At 50.7% G+C, this 27642-nt stretch overlaps 2 protein-coding genes across 2 annotated transcripts in view; both read left to right on the top strand.

Annotated features, from left to right (window-relative positions):
* MKS1 (MKS transition zone complex subunit 1) overlaps positions 1-1293 on the top strand; it is a 37290-nt gene extending 35997 nt beyond the window's left edge. The window contains exon 16 of the mRNA XM_035343219.1: positions 1269-1293. Coding sequence (XP_035199110.1) covers positions 1269-1278 — 10 coding nt within the window. The 3' untranslated portion in view covers positions 1279-1293. The remainder of the gene's footprint in view (positions 1-1268) is intronic.
* Positions 1-27642, top strand: part of STX1A (syntaxin 1A) — a 117050-nt gene that overhangs the window by 11388 nt on the left and 78020 nt on the right. The window contains exons 2-3 of the mRNA XM_035343221.1: positions 13245-13322; positions 14377-14476. Of these exons, the coding sequence (XP_035199112.1) occupies positions 13245-13322; positions 14377-14476 (178 nt within the window). The remainder of the gene's footprint in view (positions 1-13244; positions 13323-14376; positions 14477-27642) is intronic.

Raw genomic sequence — 27642 nt, 5'->3', positions numbered from 1 at the left:
ACAGTCCTCAAGGTGAGGCTGCACCAGTGCAGAGTGGAGCGGGACAAGCACTCCCCTTGACCAGTTAGCTCTGCTGTGCTTACCGCAGCCCAGGATACACTTGGCCCTTTTGGCTGCCAGGGCACACTGCTGACTCAGGTTCCACTTGTCGTTGACCATAACCCCCAGATCCCTTTGCATAGGGCTGATCTCCAGCCTCTCGTCCCCCAGGTAAGATGCGTGTTTTCCCAGGGCATTGGCACATCTGGTTTGAGTTTGTCCCCACTGCTTTCAAAGGGGATTTCTTTTCAAAAAGCAGTTGCAGACATGGTGTCAGTCTGGAAAAAGTGGGTATAATTCATTAGGGTCAGTAACTGGACTTTAGTGTATGGGGAGCAGTCAGCCAGTGCTCAGCAGAGAAACCTGATTGTTCTAGATAGTCGCATCCCTGAGTAAACAAGGGAAAAACAGAAGGTGAAGTTTCCCCTTTCTCTAGTACTTGAGAATAAATCTGTGCCTGAGGGAGGATCCCTGTGCAGAGTGAAAGTCCTTGGGACAGAAAGCACCTCTGTGCTGGCTGAGCTCATTACACCTGTGTCTGATGTGGGGAACTGAAAGCATGTTCATGCCATGACTGAGTCCCTCCTCTGAATTTTTAGTAGCTACATCATTAGGGATTTTCTTAAGCCTTTCTTTGTGGCATTATTAATTCAGGGTCAGGAAGTCATTATTGCAGCATTCTCTTAGTGAAATAATCCCATGTAGCATAATAGGGTGCTTTAAGACCTTCACTGGGGCAGGATGTTAAAAAATTAATTTCAGCTGAGTTAAGACTTTCTGCTGTTTTTCACCCAAATTACTCTTTAGCCATGATTGCGAATACGTAAAGGCATGGATGCCTTTCCAGTAAATCATAGTGCTGTTCGTGTCCTGAAACTACAGAAGGAGTTCAGTGTGCTCAGCTCCTGGCGTGTGCAGGACTTGTGGCACCTTTATTATGTCTGACACTTGTTCTCAATAGTTATATGGAAAAGTCATGTGATTTTTAGACATGCGCATGCAACTCACTGGTCCATATGGCAGTGCGTTCCAGGCTTCTTTTTGGTCAGACTTCCCTCCAAAGAGTAGAGAGAAAGCATGCTGTGTTGTGCATCATGAAAGATGCTCTGGTTTTGGTACAGGAAATGCATCTGCTTTATAAAGCAAGTATAGCCCAGATGGCTGAAATTTCTTAGTCTGGGCAGATCAGTGCAGAGGTATCCTGTTGATGAAAATAGGTAGGCCCTAGAAGAATCATAGAATATCCCAAGTTGGAAGGGACCCACAAGGATCATCGAGTCCAACTCCTGGGTCCACACAGGTCTACCCAAAAATCAGAGTTTAGACCATATGTCTAAGTGCACAATCCAAACACTTTTTAAACTCCGACAGGCTTGGTGCCGTGTCTACATCCCTGGGGAGCCTGTTCCAGTGTGTGACAACCCTCACAGCAAAGAGCCTCTTCTTGATATCCAGCCTGAACCTTCCCAGCCGCAGCTTGGCAACATTCCCTTGGGTCCTATCACTGGTCACTAAAGAGAATAGTCTGGTGCCTGCCCCTCCACTCCCCCTCGTGAGGAAGCTATAGACCGCAATGAGGTCTCCTCTCAGCCTCCTCTTTTCCAGGCTGAACAGGCCAAGTGACCTCAGCCCCTCCTCAGACGTCTTCCCCTCTAGGCCCTTCACCATCCTAGTTGCCCTTCTCTGGACACTCCAACAGTTTCACGTCCTTTTTGTACTGTGTTCCCCAGAACTGCACACAGTGCTCGAGGTGAGGCCGCACCAGCGCAGAGTAGAGTGGGACAATCACTTCCCTCGACCGACTAGCGATGCCGTGCTTGATGCACCCCAGGATACGGTCAGCCCTCCTGGCTGCCAGGGCACACTGCTGGCTCATTTTCATCTTGTTATCAACCACAACCCCCAGATCCTTCTCTGTGGGGCTGCTCTCCAGCGTCTCGTTGCCCAGTCCATATGTATAGCCAGGGTTGTCCTGTCCCGGGTGCAGGACCTGGCACTTGCTTTTGTTAAACTTCTTGCGGTTGGTGATCGCCCAGCTCTCCAGTCTGTCCAGATCTCTCTGCAAGGCCTTTCCACCCTCAACAGAGACCACAACTCCTCCAAGTTTAACGTCATTGGCAAATTTGCTCAAAACACCTTCTAGTCCTACATCCAAATCATTTATTGAAGAGGACTGGCCCTAAAATGGAGCCTTGAGGGACCCCACTAGTGACCATCCTCCAGCCTGATGTGGCTCCATTTACCACAACCCTTTGAGCCTTGCCCATCAGCCAATTGCTCACCCGTCGTATGATGTTTTTGTTTAGTTGTATGCTGGACATTTTGTCCAGTAGGATCCTATGGGAAACTGTCAAAAGCTTTACTGAAACCCAGAAAGATCACATCAGCTGGTTTCCCTTGATCAACTAGATTGGTGATCTTATCATAAAAGGAAATTAAATTTGTGAAGCACGAAGAAGAGAGGATGGAGATCAGCAGCCTGCATCTCTTAGGGATGAGCCCTTTTTTTTTGGTTATCTTAAAGTCTATAAAGTCTCTTATGGAACTTATTCATCAATGACTTGGACGAAGGAACAGAGTACACCCTCAGCAAGTTTGCTGATAACAGAAGGCTGGGAGGAGCGTGTGATACCCCAGAGGGCTGTGCTGCCATTCTGAAGTACCTCTATGGGCTGGAGAGTTGGGCTGAGAGGAATCTCATGAAGTTCAACAAAGGCAAGTGCAGGGCCCTGCACCTAGGGAGAAATAAACCCAAGCACCAGTACAGGCTAGGGGGTAACCTGCTGGAGAGCAGCTCTGCAGAGAGGGACCTGGGAGTCCTGGTGGACAGCAGGCAGACGGGGAAGCAGCAGTGTGCCCATGCGGCCAAAAAGGCCAATGGTATCCTGGTGTACATTCAGAACAGTGTTGACAGCAGGTCGAGGGAGGTGATCCTCCCCAGCTGCTTGGCCCTGGTGAGGCACAGGTGGAGTATCGTGCCCTGTTCTGGGCTCCCTGATACCAGAGGGACATTTAACTACTGGAGCGAGTCCAGAGGAGGGCTATGAAGGTGATCAGAGAGAGAACTGGAGCATCTGTCATACGAGGACAGGCTGAGAGAACTGGGCCTGTTTAGTCTGGAAAAGAGAAGACTGAGGAGAGACCTTATCAATGTGTATAAATATCTGAGGGGAGGGTGTCAAGTGGATAGAGCCAGTCTCTTCTCAGTTGTGCCCAGTGACAGGAGAGGCAACAGGCACAAACTGAAGCACAGGAGGTTCCGGCTCGATGTGAGGGGGCACATCTTTACTGGGAGGGTGACAGAGCACTGGGACAGGTTGCCCAGGGAGGTTGTGGAGTCTCCTCCTCTGGAGATACTCAAAACCCACCTGGATGCCATCCTGTGCAAGGTGCTCTAGGTGATCCTGCTCAGCAGGGGGTTGGACCAGATGATCTTCAGATGTGCCTTCAAACCCCGCACATTCTATGATTCTGTAGAAGGGGGCAGCAGCTGTTGTGGCATTTTTTTTTCCTTCCTTTGTGAAGCTTGCATTATCTCTGGTGGACACGAGGCAGCACATGACATGGGACCCCCCAGTCACGCAGGACATGTGGTGGCAGGACTCAGGGAATGGTGTGGCTGCCTCCCATGTGCTGCCTGGTGCAGGCATTTCCTAGGAAGAGTTTGGCTTGCAGGCTAACTGTTTGGCTAACTATATCAATTCCCTTGGCTCATTGTCTTCTGTCAGCTGATTTTAGAGCTGCCCTCACTGTAAGGCACTTAGGCTCACTGTGCTTCATTATGGCTCCTCTTCCTCTCTCTCTGTAAGCCACTGCAGAGCTGAGGTGACCACGTGCTGGCTGCCTGCCTGCAGCACGGAGCCAGGTCAGGAGAAGCTCTCGGTTGGGATAAGTGGTGTCTGCAGAAGTAACCCTGTGCTGCCTGCAACAGCTCTGCCCTGCAGTGGTGCAGCGGCAGCCAGGCTTTTGTGGCTCTCAGAGGCAGGGTGGCTTCTGTCACTGGGTGCTGCAAATGTGTCCTGAGCTGGGCAGGCATGGAGTTGGGTGGGTGGTCGTTACAGCAGGGCAAAGCAGCAGTGGAATGCACAGAGCACTTGTGTGGCTTTGGGAGCATGTGTTCTTTGCTTGAAGCTGGCAAGACTGGGCTTTTTAAGGCAATGAATTGTTTGTTGCTGGTGGTGAGTGCAGCCTGCAGGTAGCTTTGACCTAGACCAGAGCTTTCCGGGTTACTGGCCATGGCTTTGAGAATCTGGGATGTCTGCACTAGGGGGTCTGTTTGTGGCACCTTTTGGTAAGAAACCAAAATGCTGTCATCTGCATGGATACATAGGTTTCTATGGGGAAGTTTCTTTGGTTCTGTTTTGGGCTGGAGGCAGTGGGGCAGGCAAACAGCTGGACATCATGTATTAGATGTGGTGTAGCACTGAGGGTATTTCCAGTGATGTGTTTGGACAGATGGTGCCCTTACCCAGCCTGCAGTGACTTCACAGTAGTGACACATGCCTTTCCTGCCATCAGGCTCCATCCTTGTAATTTCCTCTTCGCAGGGCCCCCAGCCGGCCTTTTGTGCTGCTTTCCATGTGCACAGTAGGGCAGCACCTGGCCTAAATAACCACCATCATGCTGCCTATGCATTAACGCTGTGGTGCAGGAGGGGAGAAGGTGTTTTGAAAATAGAAGGGCCTTTAACAAGGCTTTGCGTGGCTTTGCCACAAGCCCTCTGTTTGGGTTGTGTGTTGCTTTCATCCAGGATTTATGGGCCTAACAAATGGCAGGATCTGATGATCAGCAGGGTGTGATGAGAACAGGCTGGGACATGGCCTCCTGTGTGCAATGAGCCAGGACCATTCCAGACATGGAAGAGATGGGCTAGCGGCAATGAGGAAATGGGCATTTAGGCAGCAGGCATGTTAACCTTCAGTGCTTCCTGCTCTGTTAGTACCCTGTAGCCTGTGTGGTCACGTGGAAAGTCTGCATTTAAAATTAATGATAGGGAATGGTTTCCTCATGGGCTTCAGTAAAGGGCTAAAAAGTCCTGAAAATTAAGATACTCTTGGAATGAAAACAAAAAATGTGGAAGGGTTCAGAAGAAGCTGTGATGGAGATGGATTTCCATGTGCGGGACTGTAGAAGCTTACTCCTGCTTCCCAACAGATATGTCCCAATGGCCCTGGAAGGGTGGGTGCTCTGGGCGGGTGGTGGGTGCATTGGGTATGCTTGGAAGTGGCATGTGGACAGGACACATGGCATCTGACAAAGCTGCCTAGTATGTGGAGCCTTTGGGTGATGTGCACTGAATCTGGGCTGCAGCATGTGACCCCCATGCTGTGAGGGAAATCTCCAGGCTGGACAACTAACTGTGATGGTGGCACATCATGGTGCGGAGGGCCAGCAGACTGCACTGGGAGGTGCAGGGATGAGCCATCCCCATGGTAAAAAGCAGCTGGGTGCTTTGTGGCATGGAGGTGGAAAGACCCAGCCCAGCTGGAAAGAGCACAGAAAAGGAGTGGTAGGACTGGGGAAGGAAGGGGCTGAATGGTGCAGGAGGTTAACTGGAGTAACAACCGTATTTACTGTGAGAAAGCTCCACAAAACACTGTCCATCAGCATAACAACTGCACTGAGTTAATGAGGAAGAAACTCCCTACGTGAAATCCTCTGTGCTGAGACCGTATTGCTGCTGGCTACCGTGACCAACAGAGATGACCTTGCTGGCAGGAGAGTCTGGGCAGCGTGGTGGGAAGGAGACTGCCACGAGCCTGGGGCAGTGTGGGCACTGGAGGCTGGGCTTCCTGACCAGGGGTGTGTTTTCTGCCACTTGGTGCTTGTGTCCCCTGGATCTGGTTGCATTTTGTATTTCTGAGATCCCTGGGGAGAGCGTAGATGGGAGCTTATGACCATTTGCGCTGCTTAGGATAGCACCAGCACAAAGAAGGCAGAAAATGCACTCATTTTTGTGTGCCCAGGTGCAGATCTTCTGACAAGCTGACCCTTGGTCTGTGTAGGAGTAAAGGGTATGAGACTGCCACTGCCTGTGTGTTGGGCTCTGGATTCCCCCAGCAGCTGGCTGTGCTGGCGGTGCAGTCTGTCTTAATTAAAGTCAGACAGTCGATGCTGAAAATGAAGCATGGCACAAACCAAGCAGGATTTCTAGTCATGTGTAAACCAAAATGCAAACATGGATCCAAAGGATTTTGGTAGCTTTAGGAGAGAATGCTTTTTAACCTCCTCAGTTGTGAGCCCTCCTACTCATGTGTGGGGAGCCTGAGTGCAGGTGGTACCTGCCAGCTCACAGGGTTGCTGTGAGACCAGGGAAACGACTGCGCATCTCAGGGAGCAATGGAGCAAATGTAGCCATTGTTCTGGGTGCATGTCACTGGGGAGGAGGTGACTGCACAGTGCATGGAGGTAGAAGGGCTCTTGAGAGGCTGCCGCTGGGCGTGGATGGTATTTGAAAAAGAAAAATGTATTTATCTTTCTGTTTGCATTTTTTCATTTTTGGTTTTCAAGCAGTGGCAAGGCAGGGGCTAGCTGAGGCTGAGGTCCCAGGGCTGCAGCAGGTCTGCAGACCTTGGCGTACAGCTGCAAGGGCTGTGCTGGCCTTGCTTGGAACGTCGAATGAATAATGGAGGAACAATGGTGATGGAGCTGGGAAGCTTGAGTGTGGTACCCTTTAGTTTACAAATGAGGGTTTGGGGTGAGGTTGGAGCAGCAATAGCAGAGGGCTGGAGGGAGGAGAGGATGCTGGTGCCAATCCCGCTCAGAGGTGCTCAGTGTAGGTGGTTGTGGTCTGGCTGCTTGGTGGCATTGGGGTATCGTAGAGCCCATGCCCAAATCCTGCACCTGGACCCAGGGCTGCATGGTTGCTGCTGGACATAGCCCCCATGCTGCACTGCTGCTTGAGCCTTCTTCCCTCACCTCCAAGGGAGCTGGGCCAGCTTCTCCGGCAAGCCAATCCTGTGCTGGGGCTTTCTTGGCAACCGCATGAGGAATTCAGAGGAATTTGCACAAGTGGTGCTGCTGATGGGTCGGGAGGAGGGCAGCTGCCCTCCATCGTTGAAACCAAACAGGTCCTGTGTGTCAGCCAAATCTGAGGCAGAAAGTGTGGCCCTGGCCCTGGCCCTGGCCTCAGCTTGGTAGCAACCCTGGGAGTGTCCCCAGGGAGCCCCAGCTCCATGCTTGGCACCATGTGCCCCTTGGTGCTATCAGGATTGTCTTGTGTCACATGGAGCAGGGCCTGATGCTTTTTGGCACGCTCTTTGGCTGTGAAGGCTTGGGTGCACCTGGCTCCATGGGGAGCTGTGACCACCTGCACAGTGCTGGGAACACCAATGTATTTTTGTGTGGAGTGGAGGATGTTTGCACAGACCTCTGCTCCCTGATGCAAGAGCAAACTATTGAATTCTGAAAGTGGAAAAACTTAGGGAAGAAGCTGGATACTGCTTGTTGCAAAAGGCATTACCTTGTGTGGGGGCTTCTGGGCTCTCACCAAGTCAAGTTGGGTAAAGGCTTGCCCGGAAGCCAGAGCATGTGCAGGCAGCAGGCTGTAGATCTTGCTCTCTGGGTCCATACTTTTAGCACAATGGTGTATTTTTACAGCAAAGCAGCAGCGCAGGTCAAAGCATTCAAGTCAAAGCAAGAGTGAGCTCTAGGTGCTCATCCTCAGCTTAATCTTGCCCAGCTCCATCAAAATCTAAATGGATTCACCCATTCCTGTTCTGGTGACTTTCACCATGTCCCAGGCTGACTGTGCAGGCAACTTGTGCCTGCCGAGCCTGGGGCATGAGGGCCCAGCTCTGGCTGCTGCAGGAAGGAGGTGCAGGAGCCCAGATTAACAGCTCTTGAATTCCAGGCTTCAGGAAATGGAATCACAGGCTGGTTGAGGCTGGAAGGAACCTCAGGAAATCATTTGGTCCAACCTGGGTCTGCCACCCAAAGCAGGTTGCACAGGACCATGTGCTTTTTGAAGATCTCCAAGGAGGGAGACTCCACAACTTCTCTGGGCAGCCTGTGCCAGTGCTTGATCACTCGCAGAATAAAGTGTTTCCTGATGCTCAGAGGGAACGGAACCTTTTGTGTTCCAGTTTGTGCACATTGCCTCTTGTCCTGGCACTGGGCATCACTGAAAGGAGCCTGGCTCTGTCCTCTTTGCACCCTCCCTTCAAGTATTTATGGACACTGATGAGGTCCCCCTGAGCCTGCTCTTCTCCAGGCTGCGCAGTCCCAGCTCTCTCAGTCTCTCCTTATAGCACGGGTGATTTAGTCCCTTTATTATTTTTGTGGCCCTTCACAGGACTCTCTCCAGTAGTTCCACGTCTCACTTGTCCTGGGGGACTCAGAACTGGACACAGGTCTCTAGGTGCAACATTGAGTGGAGTGGAAGGATCACCTCCCTTGACCTGCTGGCAGCACTTTGGCTAGTACAGCCCAGGACACCATCAGCCTTCTTTGCCCAAGAGCACGCTGCTGGATTGCGGTCAGCTTGGTGCCCACCAGGACTCTCCAGGCCTTCTCTGCCAGGCTGCTTTCCAGCTGGGTGCTCCAGCCTGTCCTGGGGCCTGGGTTTGTTCCTCCGCAGGGCAGGACTCTGTGCTTCTCCTTGCTGAACTGCAGGAGGTTCCTGTCACCCATTTCTCCAGCCTGGCCAGGTCCCTCTGAATGGCAGCATGGTACTCTGGTGTATCGACCACTCCTCACAGTTCAGTGTCATCTGTAAATTTGCTGAGGGTACACTCTCTTCCATTACTGAGACTGTTAATGAAGATACCAAACGACTGGACCCAGTATGGACCCCTGGGGGTGCACTGGTAGTTACTGGCCACCAGCTAGACTTTGTGCGACTGATCACTACCTTTGGTGCCTGGCCAGTCAGCCAGTTTTCAACCCACCTCGTTGTCTGTCCTTCCAGCCCATACATCAACATAGACACTTGAGGATCTAATGGAGGAGTGTGAAAGGCCTTCCTAAAGTCTAGATAGACAATATCCACTGCTCTTCCATCATACGTCAGGCTGGTCATTTCATTACAGAAGCTTATCAGGTTGGTCAGGCACGACTACCCCTTTGTGAATCCATGTTCACTACTCCTGATGTTTTTCTTCTCCTTCATGTGCCTGAAAATGGTTTCCAGGATTAGCTGTTTCATCAGCTTTCCAGGAATTGAGGTGAGGGTGACTGGCTTGTAGTTATTGTTTTTTTTTTTTTTTTTTTTTTTTTTTCCTAATATCTAAGCTAAACCTCCCGCGGTGCAACTTGAGTCCATTTCTTCTTGTCCTATCACTTCTTGCTTGGGAGAAGAGACCAATCACTACCTTGCTACAACCTGCTTTGAGGTAATTGTAGAGTGATAAGGTCTCCCCTGAGCCTCCTTTTTCTCTAGGCTAAATAACCCCAGTTCCCTCAGCTAGTTCTCATAAAACTTGTTCTCTAGACCCTTCACCAGCTTCTTTGCCCTTCTTTGGACATGATCCAGTATCTCAAAGTCCTTCTTTTAGGGAGGGGCCCAAAACTAAACACAGTATTTGAGATGTGGCCTCACCAGAGAAAAGTATGGGGGACAGTCACTTACCTAGTCCTGGTGGCCACACAATTTCTGCTACAAGCCAGGATGCTGTTGGCCTTCTTGGCCACCTGAGCACACTGCTGGCTCATATTCAGCTGGCTATCAACCAATACCCCTGGGTCCCTTTCGACCAGACAGCTTTCCATCCACTCTTCTCCCAGCCTGTAGTGTTGCACGGGGTTGTTGTGCCTCAAGTGCAGGTCCTGGCACTTGGCCTTATTGAACCTCATACTGTTGGCCTCAGCCCATCATTCCAGCCTATCCAGGTGCCTCTGCAGATTCCTCCTACCCTCAAGCAGGTCAGCATTCCTGCCTAACTTGGTGTCTGCAAGCTTACTGAGGGTGCACTGATTCCTGGAGATGTTTTTACCCAGCTGGGCGGCTGAACTCTACCACAACTGCTCTCTCACTCCTGCTCCTCAAAGCGAATGGGGGAGAAAATACGATGTAAAGGGCTCAAGAGTTGAGATAAAGACGGGAAATCACTCAACAATTATTATCATGGGCAAAACAGACTCAGCATAGGGAGATTAATATAATTTATTACCTATCACTAACAGCTAAGTTAGTGATAGGAAATAAATTATAAATTATAAATAAATTATAAATAGGTAAAAAAGTAAGCAGTGAGAAACTCAGAACAAACTAAGAACACCTTCCCCCCACCCACCCTCTTCTACATCCTCCTCTGAGTGGTGCAGGGAAATGGGGAATGGGGGCTGAGGTCAGTCCTCGATGCTTCGTCTCTGCTGCTCCTTCATGGTCCCTCTCTGTCCCTGCTCCACGTGGGGTCCCTCCCATGGGATGCCGTCCTTCCCAAACTGAGCCTGCGGGGGCTGCCCACAGGCAGCAGCTGTTCAAGAACTGCTCCCACATGGCTCTGTCCATCCCCCAGGAGCAAACTGTTCCAGCACAGGTCCCCCCACGGGCAGCAGTTCCCCCCAGGCCCCCTGCTCCTGCGTGGGCTCCTCTCCATGGGCTGCAGTGTGGAGATCTGCTCCATGTGGGACCCGTGGGCTGCAGGGGGACAGCCTGCTCCACCAAGGGCCTCTCCACAGGCTGCAGGGGAACTTCTGCTCTGGTACCTGGAGTACCTCATGCCCTCCTTCTGCACTGACCTTGGTGGCTGCAGGGCTGTTTCTCACTCCTCTCTCTCCCAGCTGCTGTTATGCAGCATTTTTTTTTTTTTTTTCTTCCTTAAATCTGCTCTCCCAGAGGCACAACTTTGCTCACTGGGTCAACTCTGGCCATCAGTGGGTCCCTTTTGGAGCTGGCTGGACAAAGGGCAGCTTCTGGAGCCTTCTAACAGAGGCCACCTCTGCAGCCCCCTCTGCTATCAAAACCTTGCCACATAAACCCAATGCAATCCCCTTGTCCAGATCATTTATAAATATATTAAACAAAACTGGCACCAGTACTGAGCCCTGGAGGACACTACACACTTCTTTGTGCCCATGGAGTGAATACTGGGTTTGAGCAGCAACATTCCTGTTTTTACTTGTCAAGATGAGATTTTCATATGTATGAATCTTGCTATCTCTCAGATCTTTATGTTCGTGAGCATGCCTTTCATGAACTGGTTACCAAAGCAAAAGGTGCCATGAGCAGTGGCAAGAATGAAAGCTGGGGCCTTCTCTAGAAGAATCCACCCAAATCAGTCATGCTAGGTTGAAAAGATGATTTTAGGGGGAAAAAATAGGCAGTTCATCTGTCATTCTTCTGTGTAAGAGGAATTCTCTAGAGTCCTACTGTCTGTATTGGTTAGGTCTCTGCAGATGTGGAGTGGCCAAAGGGTGTTGAGCTCCTGGGTAGCAGCTGACAAAATGTGTGACAATTATTAGACGAATAAAGACAGTCGTCTGTTTTAGGTGGATAAAGAATTAGTTGGCTGGTCGCAGCCAAAGGGTTGTGGTCAACAGTTCTATATCTGGGTGGAGGCCAGTCACAAGTGGTGTCCCTCAGTGGTCGGTCTTGGGTCCGGTGCTCTTTAACATCTTTATCAATGACACAGACGGTGGAATTCTACGATTCTATGAATCGAGTGCACCCTTGGCAAGTTTGCAGATGACACCAAGCTGAGCGGTGCGGTTGATACAATAGAGGGAAGGGATGCCATCCAGAGGGACCTGGACAGGCTCAAGAAGTGGGCCCATGATAACCTAATGAGGGTCAACAAGGCCAAGTGCAAGGTGTTACACTTGGGCTGGGGCAATCTCAGGTATTTATACAGACTGGGAGAAGAAGAACTTGAGAGCAGCTCTGCAGAGAAGGACTTTGGGGTCCTGTTGAATGAGAAGCTGGACATGAGCCAGCAGTGTGCACTTGTAGCCCAGAAGGCCGATTATGTCCTGGGCTACATTAAAAAAGGGGTGGCCAGCAGGGAGAGGGAGGTGATTGTCCCCCTCTACTCTTGTGAGATCCCACCTAGGGCCCCCAGCAAAAGAAGGATGTGGAGCTCTTGGAATGGGTCCAGAGGAGGGCCACTAAGATGACCAGAGGGCTGGAGAGCCTCTCCTATGCAGAAAGGTTGAGGGAACTGTGTTTGTTTAGCTTGGAGAAGAGAAGGCTCCAGGGAGACCTCATTGCAGCGTTCCAGTACTTGAAGGGAAAGTATAAATAGGAGGGGGAATGCCTATTTACATGTGTTGATCGTGATAGGGCAAGGGGGAATGGTTTTAAACTAAGGCAGGGGAGATTTAGGTTTGAAATTAGGAGAAAGTTTTTCACTCAGAGAGTGGTGTGGTACTGGAACAGGTTGCCCAGGGAGGTTGTGGATGCCCCATCCCTGGAGGCGTTCAAGGCCAGGGTGGATGCGACTCTAGGCAGGCAACCCTAGTGGTTGTCAACCCTGCCCAGAGCAGGGGGGTTGAAACTAGATGATCTTTAAGGTCCTTTTCAACCTAGGCCATTCTATGATTCTATGATCTTAAATTTTCTCTATTCCACAGGTTGCTTCTCTCTAGTGAAGACAGAGCAAGAAGAAACTTTTCTACCCAATTATTTTCCATTTCCCTCTGTCATCTGTCTGCTTTAGATTATACCTTTTTTAAAAATGTCTCCTTACACAGAGGACATCAAGACTTATTTTTCTTCCTACTGCAAGCTTGTGTTCTCTGCCTTCCTGGGTTATGAGGTGACAGTGGCACATATGCTGCTCCAGACAAGGACACCCTCTCACTTGTTTGCTGTGGTTTTACTAGTTCTGATGTATTTTCTGTTCTGTCCCTTCTTTCTTACATTCTAACATCTGTACTGTTTTCTCATCACTGCTGTTTGTGGAGCCATTGTGCTCATGCACAGCTGAGAATAGCTCCGTGAGCACATAAAGTTCTCCCTTCAGGTATGCTGTAATGTGTAGGTATCATAAATCTTCCAGGGTTGACTCAGAAGGCCAAGTGGTGGTACAGCCAGCTGCAGCGGTGCTTTTCATTGTATTGTTTTTGCTGGAGCTGGATGTTATCTACTCTTCTGGTCTCCCTGCAGTGCTCTGATGTGGTAGTGCCTCTCTTACTGGTGTTTGTCCCAGCTCACAGGAGCAAGTGAGCAAAGGTGAAGAGGAAGATGTACCCAAGATAATCTCCTGAAATGGATCTGCAAGATTTGCAGGAAGTACTTGTTGATGCTTCTTTCTGTCTTGTTGCAGGCGAAGGACAGTGATGATGATGATGAAGTCACCGTTAGCGTGGACCGGGACCGCTTCATGGATGAGTTCTTTGAACAGGTGAGAGTTTTGTTTTTCCAGTGCAGCTTTGATGGCAGTTCAAAACTTTCTGTAAATGCTGGAGCAGACTGTGTGTTTATGATATGGGTTCCCATAGCAGGCAAGCAGCAGTTGAGTGAGGGTATGGGTGTTCTGCCTTGATTGATGCCTCTTAACTGGTGCTCAGGCTCTGGGTTCTCAGGGCTTACCTTGAGAGCAGTGACTAGTGGGAGCCAGGCTTCCATGCAGACCCGAGGCTGTTTTGTTGTGTTGTACCTAACCCAAGGGCTGCTTTGCTGCTCCACCTGCTCCTGTAGAAACCAAAAGGGCAGCTGAGCCAGTTAAGCACCAAGTGGTAGTGTGGAAGCCTGTAAACACAGGCTGCATTGTAGGAGGCTTTCTTGTTGCAGTGTGAATGCCTCTAGACTGCCATGAAATCAGTTTCTAAAATCACTCCTGAAAGCACCTCTGCAGAGTAAAAATTTCTGCATGGGATTGATGTAATTTTGTTCCTCTCATTACCAAACATGAGGTTGTTTTCTGGCATGTGGGTGGCTGTAAGATATACATGCGGATTTTTAGCATACCTTTAGTATGACATGTGTGTAGGGGGTGTAAAAATGTATCTGTGCAGGCAATGGAGTGTGGAATGAAAAATATGACGTGCAGATGGATGAAGACGAGCAAAGTAGTGGCGTGAGTTGAAGAAAAAGATAGAGTTGGAGTGTGTGCAGCCTGGCAGGTAGAGGGCACAAGTACAGGTTCTCAGTCTCCATGATGCTGGCATGTTTTCTTATAGTGCAGGGAAAATGCCAGTACGGAGAGGCACAGTATCACTTGGCTTCCCTACTATTTGGGGTGAGGCTCAAAACAGATTTCTCAGCCCCTGGAGCTGGGTGACTGAGCTGGGAAGAATCCTGGCTTATGTAACTTGAGCAACACACTGCATGCTGGAGATGCTGAGTCTGGAAATTCATAGATCTGATGTTCATTTAATATACCCTACAAGTTTCTCAGTGTATGATAAAGCATATCTCTCACAGGATACCTGTCTTGTTCTTTTCTGTCTCCACAGGTAGAAGAAATTCGAGGGTTCATTGATAAAATCTCAGAGAACGTGGAGGAAGTGAAGAGGAAGCACAGTGCCATTCTTGCTTCACCCAACCCTGATGAGAGTGAGTGAGCTGGGATCTGCTTGTGTCTCTGCAGGCTTGGGCCTGTGTGTGGCTGCTTTGTGTGGCGCTGGTTGTGCGGTAGATATATATGGGCAGAAATCCTCTTGTCTCTCTTGGCCTCTCCCAGAGGCATAATCTCATTTATTGGCTCAACTTTGGCTGGGGTCCCTTTGTGTCCCTTTTGGAACTGGCTGGACACAGGGCAGCTTCTGGACTCTTCTCACAGAAGCCACCCCTGCAGCTCCCCACTACCAAAACGTTGCCACGCAAACCCAATAAATGAGGGAGGAATGGGACCTATGTGGAAAGGAGATGGAAGGACTGCCGATGGCTTTCTGACCTTGAGAGATAAAATGAGGTTTCAGAGTGGCTGGTGGAGACTTTCTGAAGGACAGGGCAGTGTAGAGGCTGAAAATAGCAAATGACAATTTTGTAGCCAGGTGGTTGTTTTCTTACTCTGCCGGGCAAAGTGCTTGTTCTGCATTCCCTTCTGTATCAGTTACACATAACTGCAGGCAGAGCTGGACCTCTGGGCTGTCACAATTGCAGTGGAATCTGCAGGAGGATCTCTGGGATGAGGAGCACTGCTGCCTCCTGCTCCCAGCAGCACTTCCAGCCCCAGGGCTGCTTGGGAAGGGCAAGTGGCTGAGGCATTGCTCGCAGCGGGAGGTAAGCACTGCCTGCATGACCCACAAATGGTACATGCCTTTGATTCCACACGTGTGCACTTGTGGCCCAGTCCCACCCATCCTGAAGGACATTTCATTGCTGACTGGCCATGGAGTCTGTCCCTTCCAGACCTACTAACGTATTGCTGTTTTCCTCCCCAGTCATTTGTTCTTGAGCTTTGTTGCCAAGAATAGATGTCAAGAACTAATAAGGCAGCAAAGTTTGTCTCTGGGCTCTAACTCTGGCAGAGTTAGAGCTGTTGGTGGTGAACTCCGTCTCCCGGTGCAAGGAATGTACTTGCTGCCGGCTGAGTGTATTACTAGAGAAGAGGGGGCAGTTGGATGAGACACTGGCTGATGTGGGCAGCTGGCCTTTCTTAACACAGAGACCTTCCAGCCTTTGGTGTCTGCAAACCCCTCTGCTGGGGGACCAGATCTCTGTCTTGCCATCTACCCTCATCCCATCCGCTTCTCTTCATTTTCCCAGTGCATTTCCATGTCTGCTTGCATCCTTCCAACTTCATCTTATTTCTAGTGGTCTAGAAGGAAGTTGTCTGTATACTTGTTTTCCTATATCCAGCCCTACTTCAAATAAGTTGAAATTGCTAATTGCATGGAAGAACCTGGCCTTTCCTAAATCATCTCTCTCTCCCCTATCCTGGCAGCTGCTCCTCAGCTAAATTTAATTTGGCCCAGCCTGGAAGTGATAGAATTTCTCAAGGCAATTCATGTGTCTCAGACTGTATCTCACCCATCCTGTAGGCTCTTTTGCTTTGCACTTGCACTGTAGGAGTTAGTGGTATTTGTTTGGATGTTTTCATAAAGAGATGTCATTGCTTTGCTTCTGGCTGCTGGGCACATACAGCATGCATCAGTATGTCATCTGCCCAGGGCTGAGCCATATCTCAGGCTGCAAAGGGCACTCATGGCCTGAAAGTATAATCTATTTAAAAGTCTGAGATCTGCAGTGAACAAGATACTGTGACATTGGTGTGACTTCCAGAACCAGGAACACTGGAAGTGCTTCTGGTTTTGTTTTACAGCATCATTGTGCCTTGGTATTGCAGAAAATTCAGTATATAATGCCAAAAGCAATTTCGGCAGTAAAGGAGAGCTTCTACCTTGTTAAATAATCAGTTTTCTGTAATACTGTGGTGCACTGAGAAGGTGCAGGTGGAACCTGTGTCTTAAATGGCTGTGCTTAGGCAAACATGACCTCAGTGCTATGCTGTATGTGCTCTGCTTTCGTAGGAGGCTCAGGTGGCCAAGACTCTGCCTGAGACCTGGATGTGCCCACCTGCCCTGAGCTGGGTTGGAGGTGCTGGGCTTGAGCCTTGTGTCTGTAGAAGAGCTCATCTCTTCCCTCCTGCTGATATCTCTTCTGGCTGCACAGACTGTTCTCAGATCCACGTTGCCTCTGCTGCTTGTGCTTATTTTGGTGTCCTGTGGGTGGGCATCTGTCTCACTTTGCCATCGTTCCTGTGAGGTGGCAGCCCACCCGCCTGCAGCTCCAGCACGCTTATGCCCAGGGCAGAGTGGTTGTGGGGGGATGGGGAACATCTCCCAGCTCAGCAGCTCTGCACTGCATGGCCAGTGGTTCTGCAGCCAGGCTTGGGATGTGTTTGGAGAGGCCCTTGGAGCGGCCAACGGGCTGTATTCCTCACTGAAGAGGGGCTGTTCTCCTGATTTGAATCAATTCCTGCTAAATCTGTTCCTAAAATCCTTCTCAGTGGGCTGCTGCATCTGTTGCTACTCATGGTGCTTGAAGAAGCAGGCTGTTGCTGCTTTGGTCCTTTGTCTGGGCTGGTTCCCAGAAGAGGTGGCTTTGAATAGTAAGCCACCAAATTGAGAGGAATTAAATGATGTTTTTCTGGAGCAGTCAGGAAGGACTTCTCTGCCATTCGTCTTCTCTGTGCACAGCTTACCTCCTTGCTTCCATGCTCATGATTCCTCAAGTGCTTTGTTATATAATAGATGCTGTTTGGTGAATGAATCGCCTCTGGGAACATAAATCTTCAAATCTGAAGGTCTTTCAGCCTGTCAGCTCAGCCCATCTCCTCAAACTTCAGAAGACCTGATAAATATTTCAAACCTTGAAGCAGGTCCATTACTAATCTGCATCGAGAACAGAAGGGGAGGTTCAGTTGCATGTACATTTACCCTCTGTTTTTATAGATTTAAGCTGTGTGAATTCGAGGTGGTGGCTTCAGGGTGCACTTCCCATGTGACTTGGTTCAGATTCTGTCTGCTGGAGGAGATGTGAGTTATTTGGCCTCTAATTTGTAACAGAACTACGTCTGGCAGAGGGATGTTCCAGGTGGTCAAGAAGATTAATTGTAGTTGTTCACCTGTCTAATATGATGATGCAAAGCTATCTAGTGCTAAAAAGGCAATTCTGGATTGTCTTGATGTCTAGGCTCTGGCTAGATTTCTCCCAACAGGCTCTGTGCTTTCACTGTCAGTATAACCTTGGGGCTCACTAGGTCCTTTTGCAACCAGGTCCTTTTGCAAGGTGTCACAGCTGGAAGCCTGCTTTGTGTGGAGGAGATGCTGCTGGGGCATTGCCTGGAGGAAGGAAGGCTATTGTCTTTGGTTGGTTCTTGCTGGAGCTGCCCTCCCCTGGCACTGCTTTCTGTGGCCCCTTAACTTCTGCCTCCACTGTGCAGTCATTTTCCTGGGGCATATGTTCCTGCTGGTGCCTGGTTCAGCCTGGGCAGAGGGGAGGTTTCCCTGGAAATCCCGACCTGCAGTTGTGCTGTGTTATACAACACGTTGGAGGCTTCAGGCTCGTGTGATGCTCCTTTGGGAAAAGAAGTGTGAGAGGAAAAAGGGCACAGGGATTTCTGTGAAAAGCTTGGTTTTGTTCTCCTGTCCTCAGAGCTGTCTTTACTCCTCTGCCCTCTGTGCTGCTGCTTTTCCTGGCTTCCCTGGGGCTGCACATCAGAGCTATTGCGGACTTCATCAGTCCTTGGAGGTGGAGGCAAAACACCTGCAAAACAGGCACAGAACAAGGGACCTGGCAAAGGATGTCTGGGCACATTCTGCACCCAGAAAGCAAATTGATGTGTCCCTGCTGCTCATTGTGCTGCCCTCACCCCTGCTCTGCCACCTTGCTGGTTCCTCCCCTGCCCTGGCTGCACCCTGCTCAGGCCTGGCAAAGCATGGTGTTTGGCATGGGCAGGGCTGTGGTGTTTGTGCTGGGTGACATAAAAGGGCATGGTAAAGGCAGCTTCAGCTCCTGAACCTGCAGTGGGGTTGGTGAGGTGTGGAGTGGATCTGATGGACATGAAGGGACCTGGAGGATTAGACAGCATCCACTGGTGCAGGACTGGGGAAGGGAATGGGGCACAAATGTAGCCAGTAGTTAACAGGTTCCCCCCTCCAGAAGGGGGATTCTTCAGCCACATGCTGTTAAGCTGTGTGTGTGGGGGGCACTCTTCACTGCAGGGTGCTGATGTGGTAAAGGTTGTCAGGCTTGGGGTGAGCCTGGGCAGGCTCCTGGAAGGCAAACCACCATGGTGTGGGGAGCCCAAGCCAAAACTGGCCAGGAATACGGCGAGGTATTTTCTTTGTGCGTGCGCTCTTCTCTCTTCTAGCACGTGCTTTTGGCTGATGTGAAAGAGCCCCCCCCTCTCCCTGTGCAGAGTGCTCGCCTGTGGAGAGCCAGGTGCAGCCCTTCTGTGGAGCAGGGCAGGGCTCAGCAGCTGAGCTGCTCTCTCATCACAGTCCTCGTTTAACTGAGCCCCGCTCATCTGGGGAGAAGGTGTGGGGAGCCCCATCTTCCTCCTCTGTAGCACCCTCTCTTGCTTTCAGTGCAGTGGACATGGGACCGTGGTGCCTGCTGCTCATGTGCCACATCCTCCTGTGGCAGCTGAGAGGTGCCAGAGCTGGAAGTTGCATCACTTTGCTGTGCTGGCTGCGCTGCATATGGAAAGGGCTTGGGCACTGTGGGGGATGGCATGAGAGGATGTACTGGGTCTGGCTGGGATGTTAACTTTCCCTGCAGCAGCCCATACAGTGCTGCGCTCTGCACTTGTAGCTAGAACAGCAGTGGTATCACACCAGTGTTGTGTCTGCTGCTGAGAAGTGCTGGCACAGCATCAGGACTCTCTCTGACCCTCCTAGGGGGTGGGCAAAAAGTGAGAAAGAAACATCATCAGGGCAGCTGACCTAAACCAACCAAAGGGATATTCCATACCATATGATGTCACACTCAGCAATAAAAGGTGGAAAAAGGAAGAAGAGGGGAGGGGTGGGCTCTCGTTGCGAAAACGTCTGTCCTCCTCCCGAACACCGGCTATGTGCGTTGAGGCCCTGCTTCAAGGACGTGGTCAAGCATCGCTCATTTGTGGGAAGCAGAGAGTAATTTCTTTCCTCTGTACTTCCACACAGCCTTTACTTGTTTTGTTTAGTTACTCTCTTTCCCCCCTCCCTCTTCCCCTTTCCCTTTTTCCCCTTTAGTTGAATTGTTTAATTAATAATAATATTTCCTTAATTTTATATATATATATATATTTTTTTTTTTTCCCTCTTTAATTAAATCATCCTTATCTCAACCCGTGATTTGTTCTTTCCTTTACTTCTTCCCCTCCTCATCTGAGGAGGGGGAGTGAGAGAGCGGTTGTGGTGTTCAACTGCCTAGCACGGTAAAACCACCACAGAGGAGGTACAATCTGCTTCCCCGGTTCTCAGCATCTTGCCTGCCTGTGTTCCCAGCTCCTCTTCTGAGCATGTCTGTGAGGGGGAAGGTGAGGGTGATGCCATGGGGAGCAGGATCCTGACCCTGCTATCAGGAGGGCAGCAGGTTTGCTACTGACATCCACCCTGTGGGATGAATGAGTTCCTGTATTTCATGTCTCATTTCTCATTTTCTATAGATAATTTCCAAGTTCCAGTTTTGTGCAGCTGCAGGGGATTTTGCTGTTTATTTCCTGGCAACAGCTTGGCCAAGGGGAAGTGTGCTTTCCAAGTGTCAAGGCTGGGATAGCAAAGGACTTTGGCCCTTCTTCAGTGCTGCACAGGAGGACGTGCCAGCCTAGCATCAGCGGCAGTGGAAGGGTGCTGCTCTCCACAGACCTTTGTGCCTGTGTTGGGTTGTGCTGTCAGGGCTGCCTGTTCCCAGGCAGCTCTGGTGCAGAACCCAGGGCTGGGGTAGGTCAGGCTGCAACCCCTGTGCCTGCAGAGGGGAAGGCTACTGTGTTTCGGAGCAGTGGTGGGTGGGTAAAGTGACTCTTCCGCTGGTAATTGGACCTGTGTGAATTGCAGGACACAGCGTGAAGCCTGAGCTGCTTCACTGGAAATGAGAAAATCAGGTAGCTCTGCATACTGGGAGAGCAGGAGTGGTCCCCTTTATGATCCCTGTGCTTGGTGCTGATGCAGCAGGGGACGGGCCAATGGTTCTGCCCAGAGTAGTAAATCTGGTGTGAAATGGAGAAGCTTGAGAGGTGACTGAAGGCAGGGAGGGGGTGCTCCTCTGCAAGCTGGAGTTGGTCCAGGAGCTCCACAGCAATGTGGACATGGGAGCACAGCTGGACTGGTAGGGGAAGAGCAGGGCAGAGTGGCACAAAGTGATCCCTGAGACGTGTTCCTGCACCTGACCTCACTGATACTGTCTCTAAAAAGCATCAGTGTAGGACAGGGTCTGGTTGAACCCTCTGTTGGGTGCTCAGGAAGTACCATCAGATCCTGTGCTGCTCTTCTGCTAGTTCTGCACAGCACCTGGCCCTGGGGGCTGCTTGCAGGCACCTGTTCTAAGCATGCTGTTCTTTTGGTAGGAAATCCTGCAGATGTCTTTTGGTCCCTTGGAGGCACTGGAAGCTGTATTTCTCCATGCTAAAGGCTGCAGAGTTGAGGCCAGGAGCTACTGATGCATTTGGACAATGCTCTCAAAAATATGGTTTGATTTTTGAGTGGTTCCAAAAAATTTGCTCTGGCTCGGAGGAAGCCTTCTTTCCTCTGAGGCAGAAAATCTTCCTGGAAATGCAACTCTGGTCACCTGGTTGCTGCAGAGTGGCTCCAGGGCCTTGCTCTGCCTTGTCTTGGACGTCCTGAGCAGAGTTGTGCTCATGATACCCATGGTTATTATGGCACTACTGTAATAACCTGTCAGAAACCTCCTGCAGTTCAGCAAGGAGAAGCACAGAGTCCTGCCCTGCGGAGGAACAAGCCCAGGCCCCAGGACAGGCTGGGGCACCCAGCTGGAAAGCAGCCTGGCCGAGAAGGCCTGGGGGGGTCCTGGTAGGCACCAAGCTGACCGCGAGCCAGCAATGTGCTCTTGGGCAAAGAAGGCTGATGATGTCCTGGGCTGTATTAGCCAAAGTGCTGCCAGCAGGTCGAGGGAGATGACAAACTGGGGTACAAACTGGTGCACAGGAGGTTCCCTCTGAACATCAGGGAGCAATTCCTTGCTGTGAGGGTGCTGGAGCCTCCTCACAGGCTGCCCAGAGAGGTTGTAGAGTCTCCTCCTTGGAGATCTTCTAAAGCTGCCTAGATGTGGTCCTGGGCACCCTGCTTGGGGTTTCCCTGCTTGAGCAGGGGTTGAACCAGGTGGATCCAGACGTCCCCACCAACCATTCTATCATCCTGTGAATGCCCAGGATTTGCTAAGGAAAGGGCTTTGCTCAGGCATTGTCTCTGGGTTGCTGCATCTTGTCTGTCTTGCACAGAGATGCTTTTCATAATCCTTATGTGCATTTCTGTATTTCTCCAGCTCCATCTTGAACTATTTTTTTTTTTTCTTGTCCCAGAAATTCTTGTTGAAAGGCCACTCTAGGACTTAACCTCCAATGGTCAGGATCCATCTTCTCATTTCCAGCCTGAGTCTATTTATGATCAATTTAAATACCAATGTCATCACAAGAACAAACATACTTAGCTTAAATAGCTGTTTGCCCTTCTGGCTTCATCTTGTCAGGTCTATGCAACAGTTTGTTCATTTTACAAGGGCTTTACACAATCCCTGCCTTTCTGGTCTCCCTCCTTGTGCTGGAGGTCTGTGGTCTGTCCTTTTTGTCTCCTGGAGCTCAGTTTGCTGTAATGGAGCTTTTCCACTCATTTTACCTGAATGTCTGCAGTCTGGGATCAGACCTCTCAGCTGCCCTGAACTCCTGTAGCTGGATGTTCCATGAGTCTCCATGTCCTCTCTCTTCTTTGCCCATGTAGCTTTTCTGTTTGTGCCCCTTGATGTGCCATGTGTTAGTCCAGGTAAGATTGCCTTTTTACCATGCAGCTACTGTACAGCCCCCCTGCATGCCTAGGCTTTGTGATCACTGGTGCCTATTGTCTGCTCTGTCATCCTGAACAATGCTGGATGATCTGCAACACCAAGTGAATGCATAGTAAATATCAATTAACTGTAGTCTGATTCATGGCAACAACAACAAAAAAAATCAGCTGCTCTGTAATTATTTTTGGCTTAATATAGACCAGACAGTTAGTGGTCCTCCTGGAAGATGTGTTCTCATTGTCACAAGGTGTTTGCAGTAAAGCTGGGGTGCTTTGGTGAAAGTGCTTCTGCTGAAAAAACTTACCTCCTTTGGGCTGTGCACCCTGTTGCACCCTGGGCCCTGCTACGCTGCACTTCTGCTTGTCAGCATCCTTGCAGGAAGTATGTTTTGGAGCAGAAGCCTGCCTTTACTGCCAGAGGCATTGGTGCCCTTGTGGTAGCATAGGAGAGCTCCCATGTCTCTTTGGCTCTGTGCAATTTGCAGCAGTGCAGGCAGTATAATAATGCTGCCCCTGGTTTTGTCACTTCCTGAGCAGTTTAATCTACATGTTACTTTATGCCCAGGTCCCCGGGGGTTTCAGGAACTCTCCTGAAGGGCTTGGTGCTGTGCTGGGTGTTTACCTGCTGGGCAGCTGCAGGCAGGAATGTGCCACCTGGAAACCTGCAGGACTGTTCTGGTAGTTTTGCTGTTGGGCTTTTTATTCTGCTTGTGTTTGTGCAAGACGTGCCAGGTCCCAGACTTGCCTGCATGACAGCAAGATCATGAGCTGGATTTATGAAATGGAGTGGCTAAGGTAATCCAAGTGCTGAACTGGGCACAGATTGCCCCTCTTCTGTCTGAGTGAAATCATTTTACTTACAAGCATGGGGTGAACTGTGAGGCAGAGTGAGTAAGACGCAGGGCAGAGCCAGCAGATCAGCAGCCCTGGGAGTCAGAGGGGACAGGGCCATCACTCCCTTGGGCCCTGTTGCAGTGTTGCTGGCTGTCAGATGTTCAGGTGCCCCTCCGCTGACTCCTCTTGTTTGTGTCCCCAATTAACCCCTGCTCCCCACTCCACTTCTGCTCTTCTTTGGCTTAGCTTGTGCTTTCTAGTGCTTGCTGCTTCTTGAGCTGAGCTGTACTTTGGTGCCGCAGCAGGATGAGCAAGTGGTCCGGTGTGCATGGCAAGGCAATCTGTGCTCCCCTGTGGTACAAGCCCAGGTCTGATGTTTGGCCTGAGGAGGCTGGAATTGGGAAGAAAAACAAAGGGGAAGAAGAATCAGGGGGGATGCTTCAGCTGACCCTCTTGCAGTGCTCACCAGGAGGAGTTAAGTCATCTTGCTCAGTAGGTTGATCAGGCTGGGGCTATGGCACTGGTTCAGCAGGCTGGGAGGCTGCTGGTGGCACCTGGCCACACAGCTGTCCTCCCCTGTCCCTGATGGACTCCATTGGCATCCAGGCAAGTGTTGAGCTGGGGAGCAGTGCTGGTGTGAGCAGGCAGACGTTGGGTGACATGGGAGCACATGCTACAGTGGCATAGTTCCTGCGTGCGTGCATTGCAGGGGCCTGCAGGAGCAGCAGTTGCCCTTTCAGTTTGTGTACTGAGCAGCATGTAGATCCAGAGAGGACAGACCTGCTAATGGTGTTTGCTTTGACTCTGGCTCATGGTTGAGATTCTCTTGTCTGCTTATAGCAGCCTGGATTCCCTCCCCACCTGCTTATGTATTAGATGTAGCTTGAAAATTGCTGTTTTTTCTTGTGTTTTTAGCTGTCAGGCTCAGAGCTGGTGGGGGAGGCAGATGAGAGGTACATCCCTGTGGTATGAGCTGTCCTGTCACCCAGAAGAACGGCTCTGTGCCTGGCAGTGTGCCCTTGCTTGGGGCTGCCACACTACAGGGGGTGCTGCCTGTGCAGACAGGAAAACATAGTTCCTGGGGTGGGGTACAATGCCCTCCAGAAGATCACATTGTGATGGTTTCGCTCGGGTGGGTGACCGAGCTCCACCACAACCGCTCTCTCACTCCCCCTCCTCAAAGAGGAACAGGGAGAAAATACGATGAAAGGGGCTCAAGGGTTGAGATAAGGACGAGGAGATCGCGCAGTAATTATTGTGATGGGCAAAACAGACTCAGCATAGGGAGATAGTAAGATTTATTGCCTATTACGAATGAGCTAGAGAAGTGAGAAACAAAGGAAAGAAACCAAAAGCACCTTCCCCCCTCCATCCACCCTCTTCCACCTCCTCCCCCCGAGCGGCGCAGGGGAACGGGGGAATGGGGGCTATGGTCAGTCTATAGAAATTCTTCTCTGCCGCTCCTTCTCGGTCACTCTCGTCCCCTGTGCTGTGGGGTCCCACCCACGGGATGCAGTCCTTGCTGAACTGATCCAGCGTGGGCTTCCCACAGGCAGCAGCTCTTCAAGAACTGCTCCAGATATGGGTCCGTACCACGGGGTCCATCCCTCGGGAGCAAACTGCTCCAACCTGGGTCCCCCACGGGCAGCAGCTCCTGCCAGGTCACCTGCTCCTGCGTGGTCTCCTCTCCACGGGCTGCAGGTCCGGCCTGGAATCTGCTCCGGCAGGGGTCTTCCACAGGCCGCAGTCTCCGTCGGTGCAGGGCCACCTGCTCCACCGTGGTCTCCTCCACGGGCTGCAGCGTGGAACCCTGCTCCACCTTGGTACTCCATGGGCTGCAGGGGGACAGCCTGCTTCACCATGGTCCTTACCACAGGCCGCAGGGGACTTCTGCTCCGGCGCCTGGAGCACCTCTCCCCCTCCTTCTTCAGTGACCTTGGCGCCTGCAAGGCTGTTCCTCACTCCTCTCACTCTCCCAGCTGCTGTGTGGCGCAGCGTTTTTTTTTCCCTATCTTAAATATGCTCTCACAGAGGCGCAAACAACATCACTTATTGGCTCAGTTCTGGTCAGCAGTGTGGCCCTTACCAAACATGGGGCAGCTTCTAGATCCTTCTCACAGAAGCCACCCCTATGGCCCCCTGCTACCAAAACCTTGTCACATAAACCCACTACACGCATCCAAACCCAGGAGCGTATCCTTTGCAACTAGATCTCAGCTTTCTCTTGCTAAATCTCCATTGTTTTGGTGCTGCCAGATGGGGATAATCCATTATTTGCTGAAATGAGTTTAGTAGGACTGTGATGACCAAGCCGTAAATCCTGTTACTGTGGATTACTTCGGCACTGCTGCGTGTTGCAGAGCTGGGGAGGCTTTGTGATTTCTAGGCATGCCAAGGGCAAAAGTGCAGCCTGTGTCTGGCTGGTGCTTGTGGCTGTGGGGTTGTGTGGCATGGCCAGCCACCTTCATGGAGGAGGAAGAGGAAGAAGGTGGCCAGAGACCCTGGGACTGATCGCCAGGTCCTCATTGTCATCTGTGGTTTGGCTTCATACCTGGGGATCGTGTGGCAGGTGCTCCTGCTGTGGGGGATTACAAGAACTGGTTTTGCAAAGGGAGAATGATTTGTTAAGACACAAAGTCTAGGACAATAAAGTGGAAACTGCTGGAAACAGCTTCTGGAGGAATTGCTGGTAAAAGCATGTCTGGGTTGGAGCAGCTGGAAAAATAGCAGTTGTGTGTGTGTGTCTTTGTGCAGTCATTACTCAGAAAAGAAGTCATTGCTTAGAAAAGAACGGCCAAGGAGAGTGTACCCCCCTCTGACAGATGAGAAGGGTACTCTTTACTTGGGTAGGTAATGACAGGACAAGGGGAAATGGTTTTAAACTAAAAGAGGGGAGATTTAGATTAGAGGTTAGAAGGACATTTTTCACTCAGAGGGTGGTGAGGCACTGGAACAGGTTTCCCAGAGAGGTTGTGGATGCCCCATCCCTGGAGGTGTTCAAGGCCAGGTTAGATGAGGCAACCAGGGTGGTATCCCTGCCATGGCAGGGGGCTTGGAACTAGGTGATCTTTGAGGTCCCTTCCAACCCAAGCCATTCGATGATTCTATGATTTCCTGCCTGTGGCATGTGGGTGGGCGATGTACATGGTTATATTTCAGGTGGAGAGAGGGGGAGGAGAAGGAGTGGACTAAAGCGGAAATTTTAGGTGATAGGAGGGAGCAGGTGGACAAAGCAGGAAATCAGAGTGCTGAAGGACCCTGAGAGATTTTAAAGTACGGAGATACAGGAGGAATTGTGAAGTTGCCGTTTCGAGCAATCTCAGTCTGGTTTTCCAGCAGCAAAAAAGATGTCATTATTTGTAGTAAAAGAGAGATGTGTTCAGTAACTGTGTGTAGTGTGGGGGAAAGCCAGGCAATGCATCATGTGGTGACCTCTGGTCCAGACCCAGGGTCACTGAGGAGGGTGCCTGAGAGCTGCAGAGGAGCCAGGTGGGTGATGAGGGTCCTGAGCAGGTTCCCAGGTGTTTTTCAGTGAGCAGCAGCAGTCTTCTAAAAGAAGTCTTCTCGGTGAAGGGCCAGGAAGGGTTGGTAGTCACAGGACTGTCTCATCTTACATCTTCTCCTAGCAAAGGATGGGCACTTAACTAATACCAGGATGCTGTAATTAATGCATTGAACTTGTCTATGGAAGACAGCTGTTCAGCCCCTTGTTTTTTCAAATAAGGTGTGAGTTGGTGCTTGTCAAAATTTTGCTGTAGTAGGTCTTTAGAAGAACTTGGATTTGCAGCCACTGGCATTTGGGCGTATGAAGGGCAAGGCTGCCTGTTGGAAATGGGAGTCATTAAGTGATCAGACTGTGGTAGCTGTCGGCCAGTGGGCATTAGCATGGTGTGTGGTAGGCATCTGCCTCCATCGGTGGTTGGGACAACAATGCCAACACCTTCCTGAGCACCGCTGGGAGAGCATGTAGGTTTGGCCTGGGAGGAATGTGGGGGACAGGGCTCTGGCACAGGGTGATCTGGATGTTGTATGCAGCTGGTTTGTTAGGTGTGCAGTAAGGAGTAGAGAACCGTGGCTGTGAAATGGGAGACTTCATTTGAGGAAGAGTTGGTGTTTGCTAGTAGTGGCCCCTTTTACCACTTAGGCTGTAGCCAAGCTGCAGCAGTCAGAAATGGGGAGTTCCTGAGTCTGCTGTGATTTCTTCTGGCGTGAATGTGGCTGGAAAGCTGTGGCATCTCACTGAGCAGCCTGGACCAGTGCTTGATTGTCCTCATGGTGAAAAGAATTTTTCCTGCATTTCTGCATGAATCCTACTTGCTGCAGTTTATGCCTGTTGTGCCCTCTCTGCTGATTGTATATGACTGTTAAAAGCATGGCCTCATCTTCCTAAAGGCTTGGTAGGTGCTGGCAGGCTGCTGTTAGGTTTTCCGGGAGCCATCT

The sequence above is a fragment of the Oxyura jamaicensis genome, chromosome 19, assembly GCF_011077185.1.
Source record: "Oxyura jamaicensis isolate SHBP4307 breed ruddy duck chromosome 19, BPBGC_Ojam_1.0, whole genome shotgun sequence".
NCBI lineage: Eukaryota > Metazoa > Chordata > Aves > Anseriformes > Anatidae > Oxyura > Oxyura jamaicensis.
The sequence above is the reverse complement of the archived record's forward strand: the minus strand, read 5'-3'. Positions and strand labels throughout refer to the sequence as shown.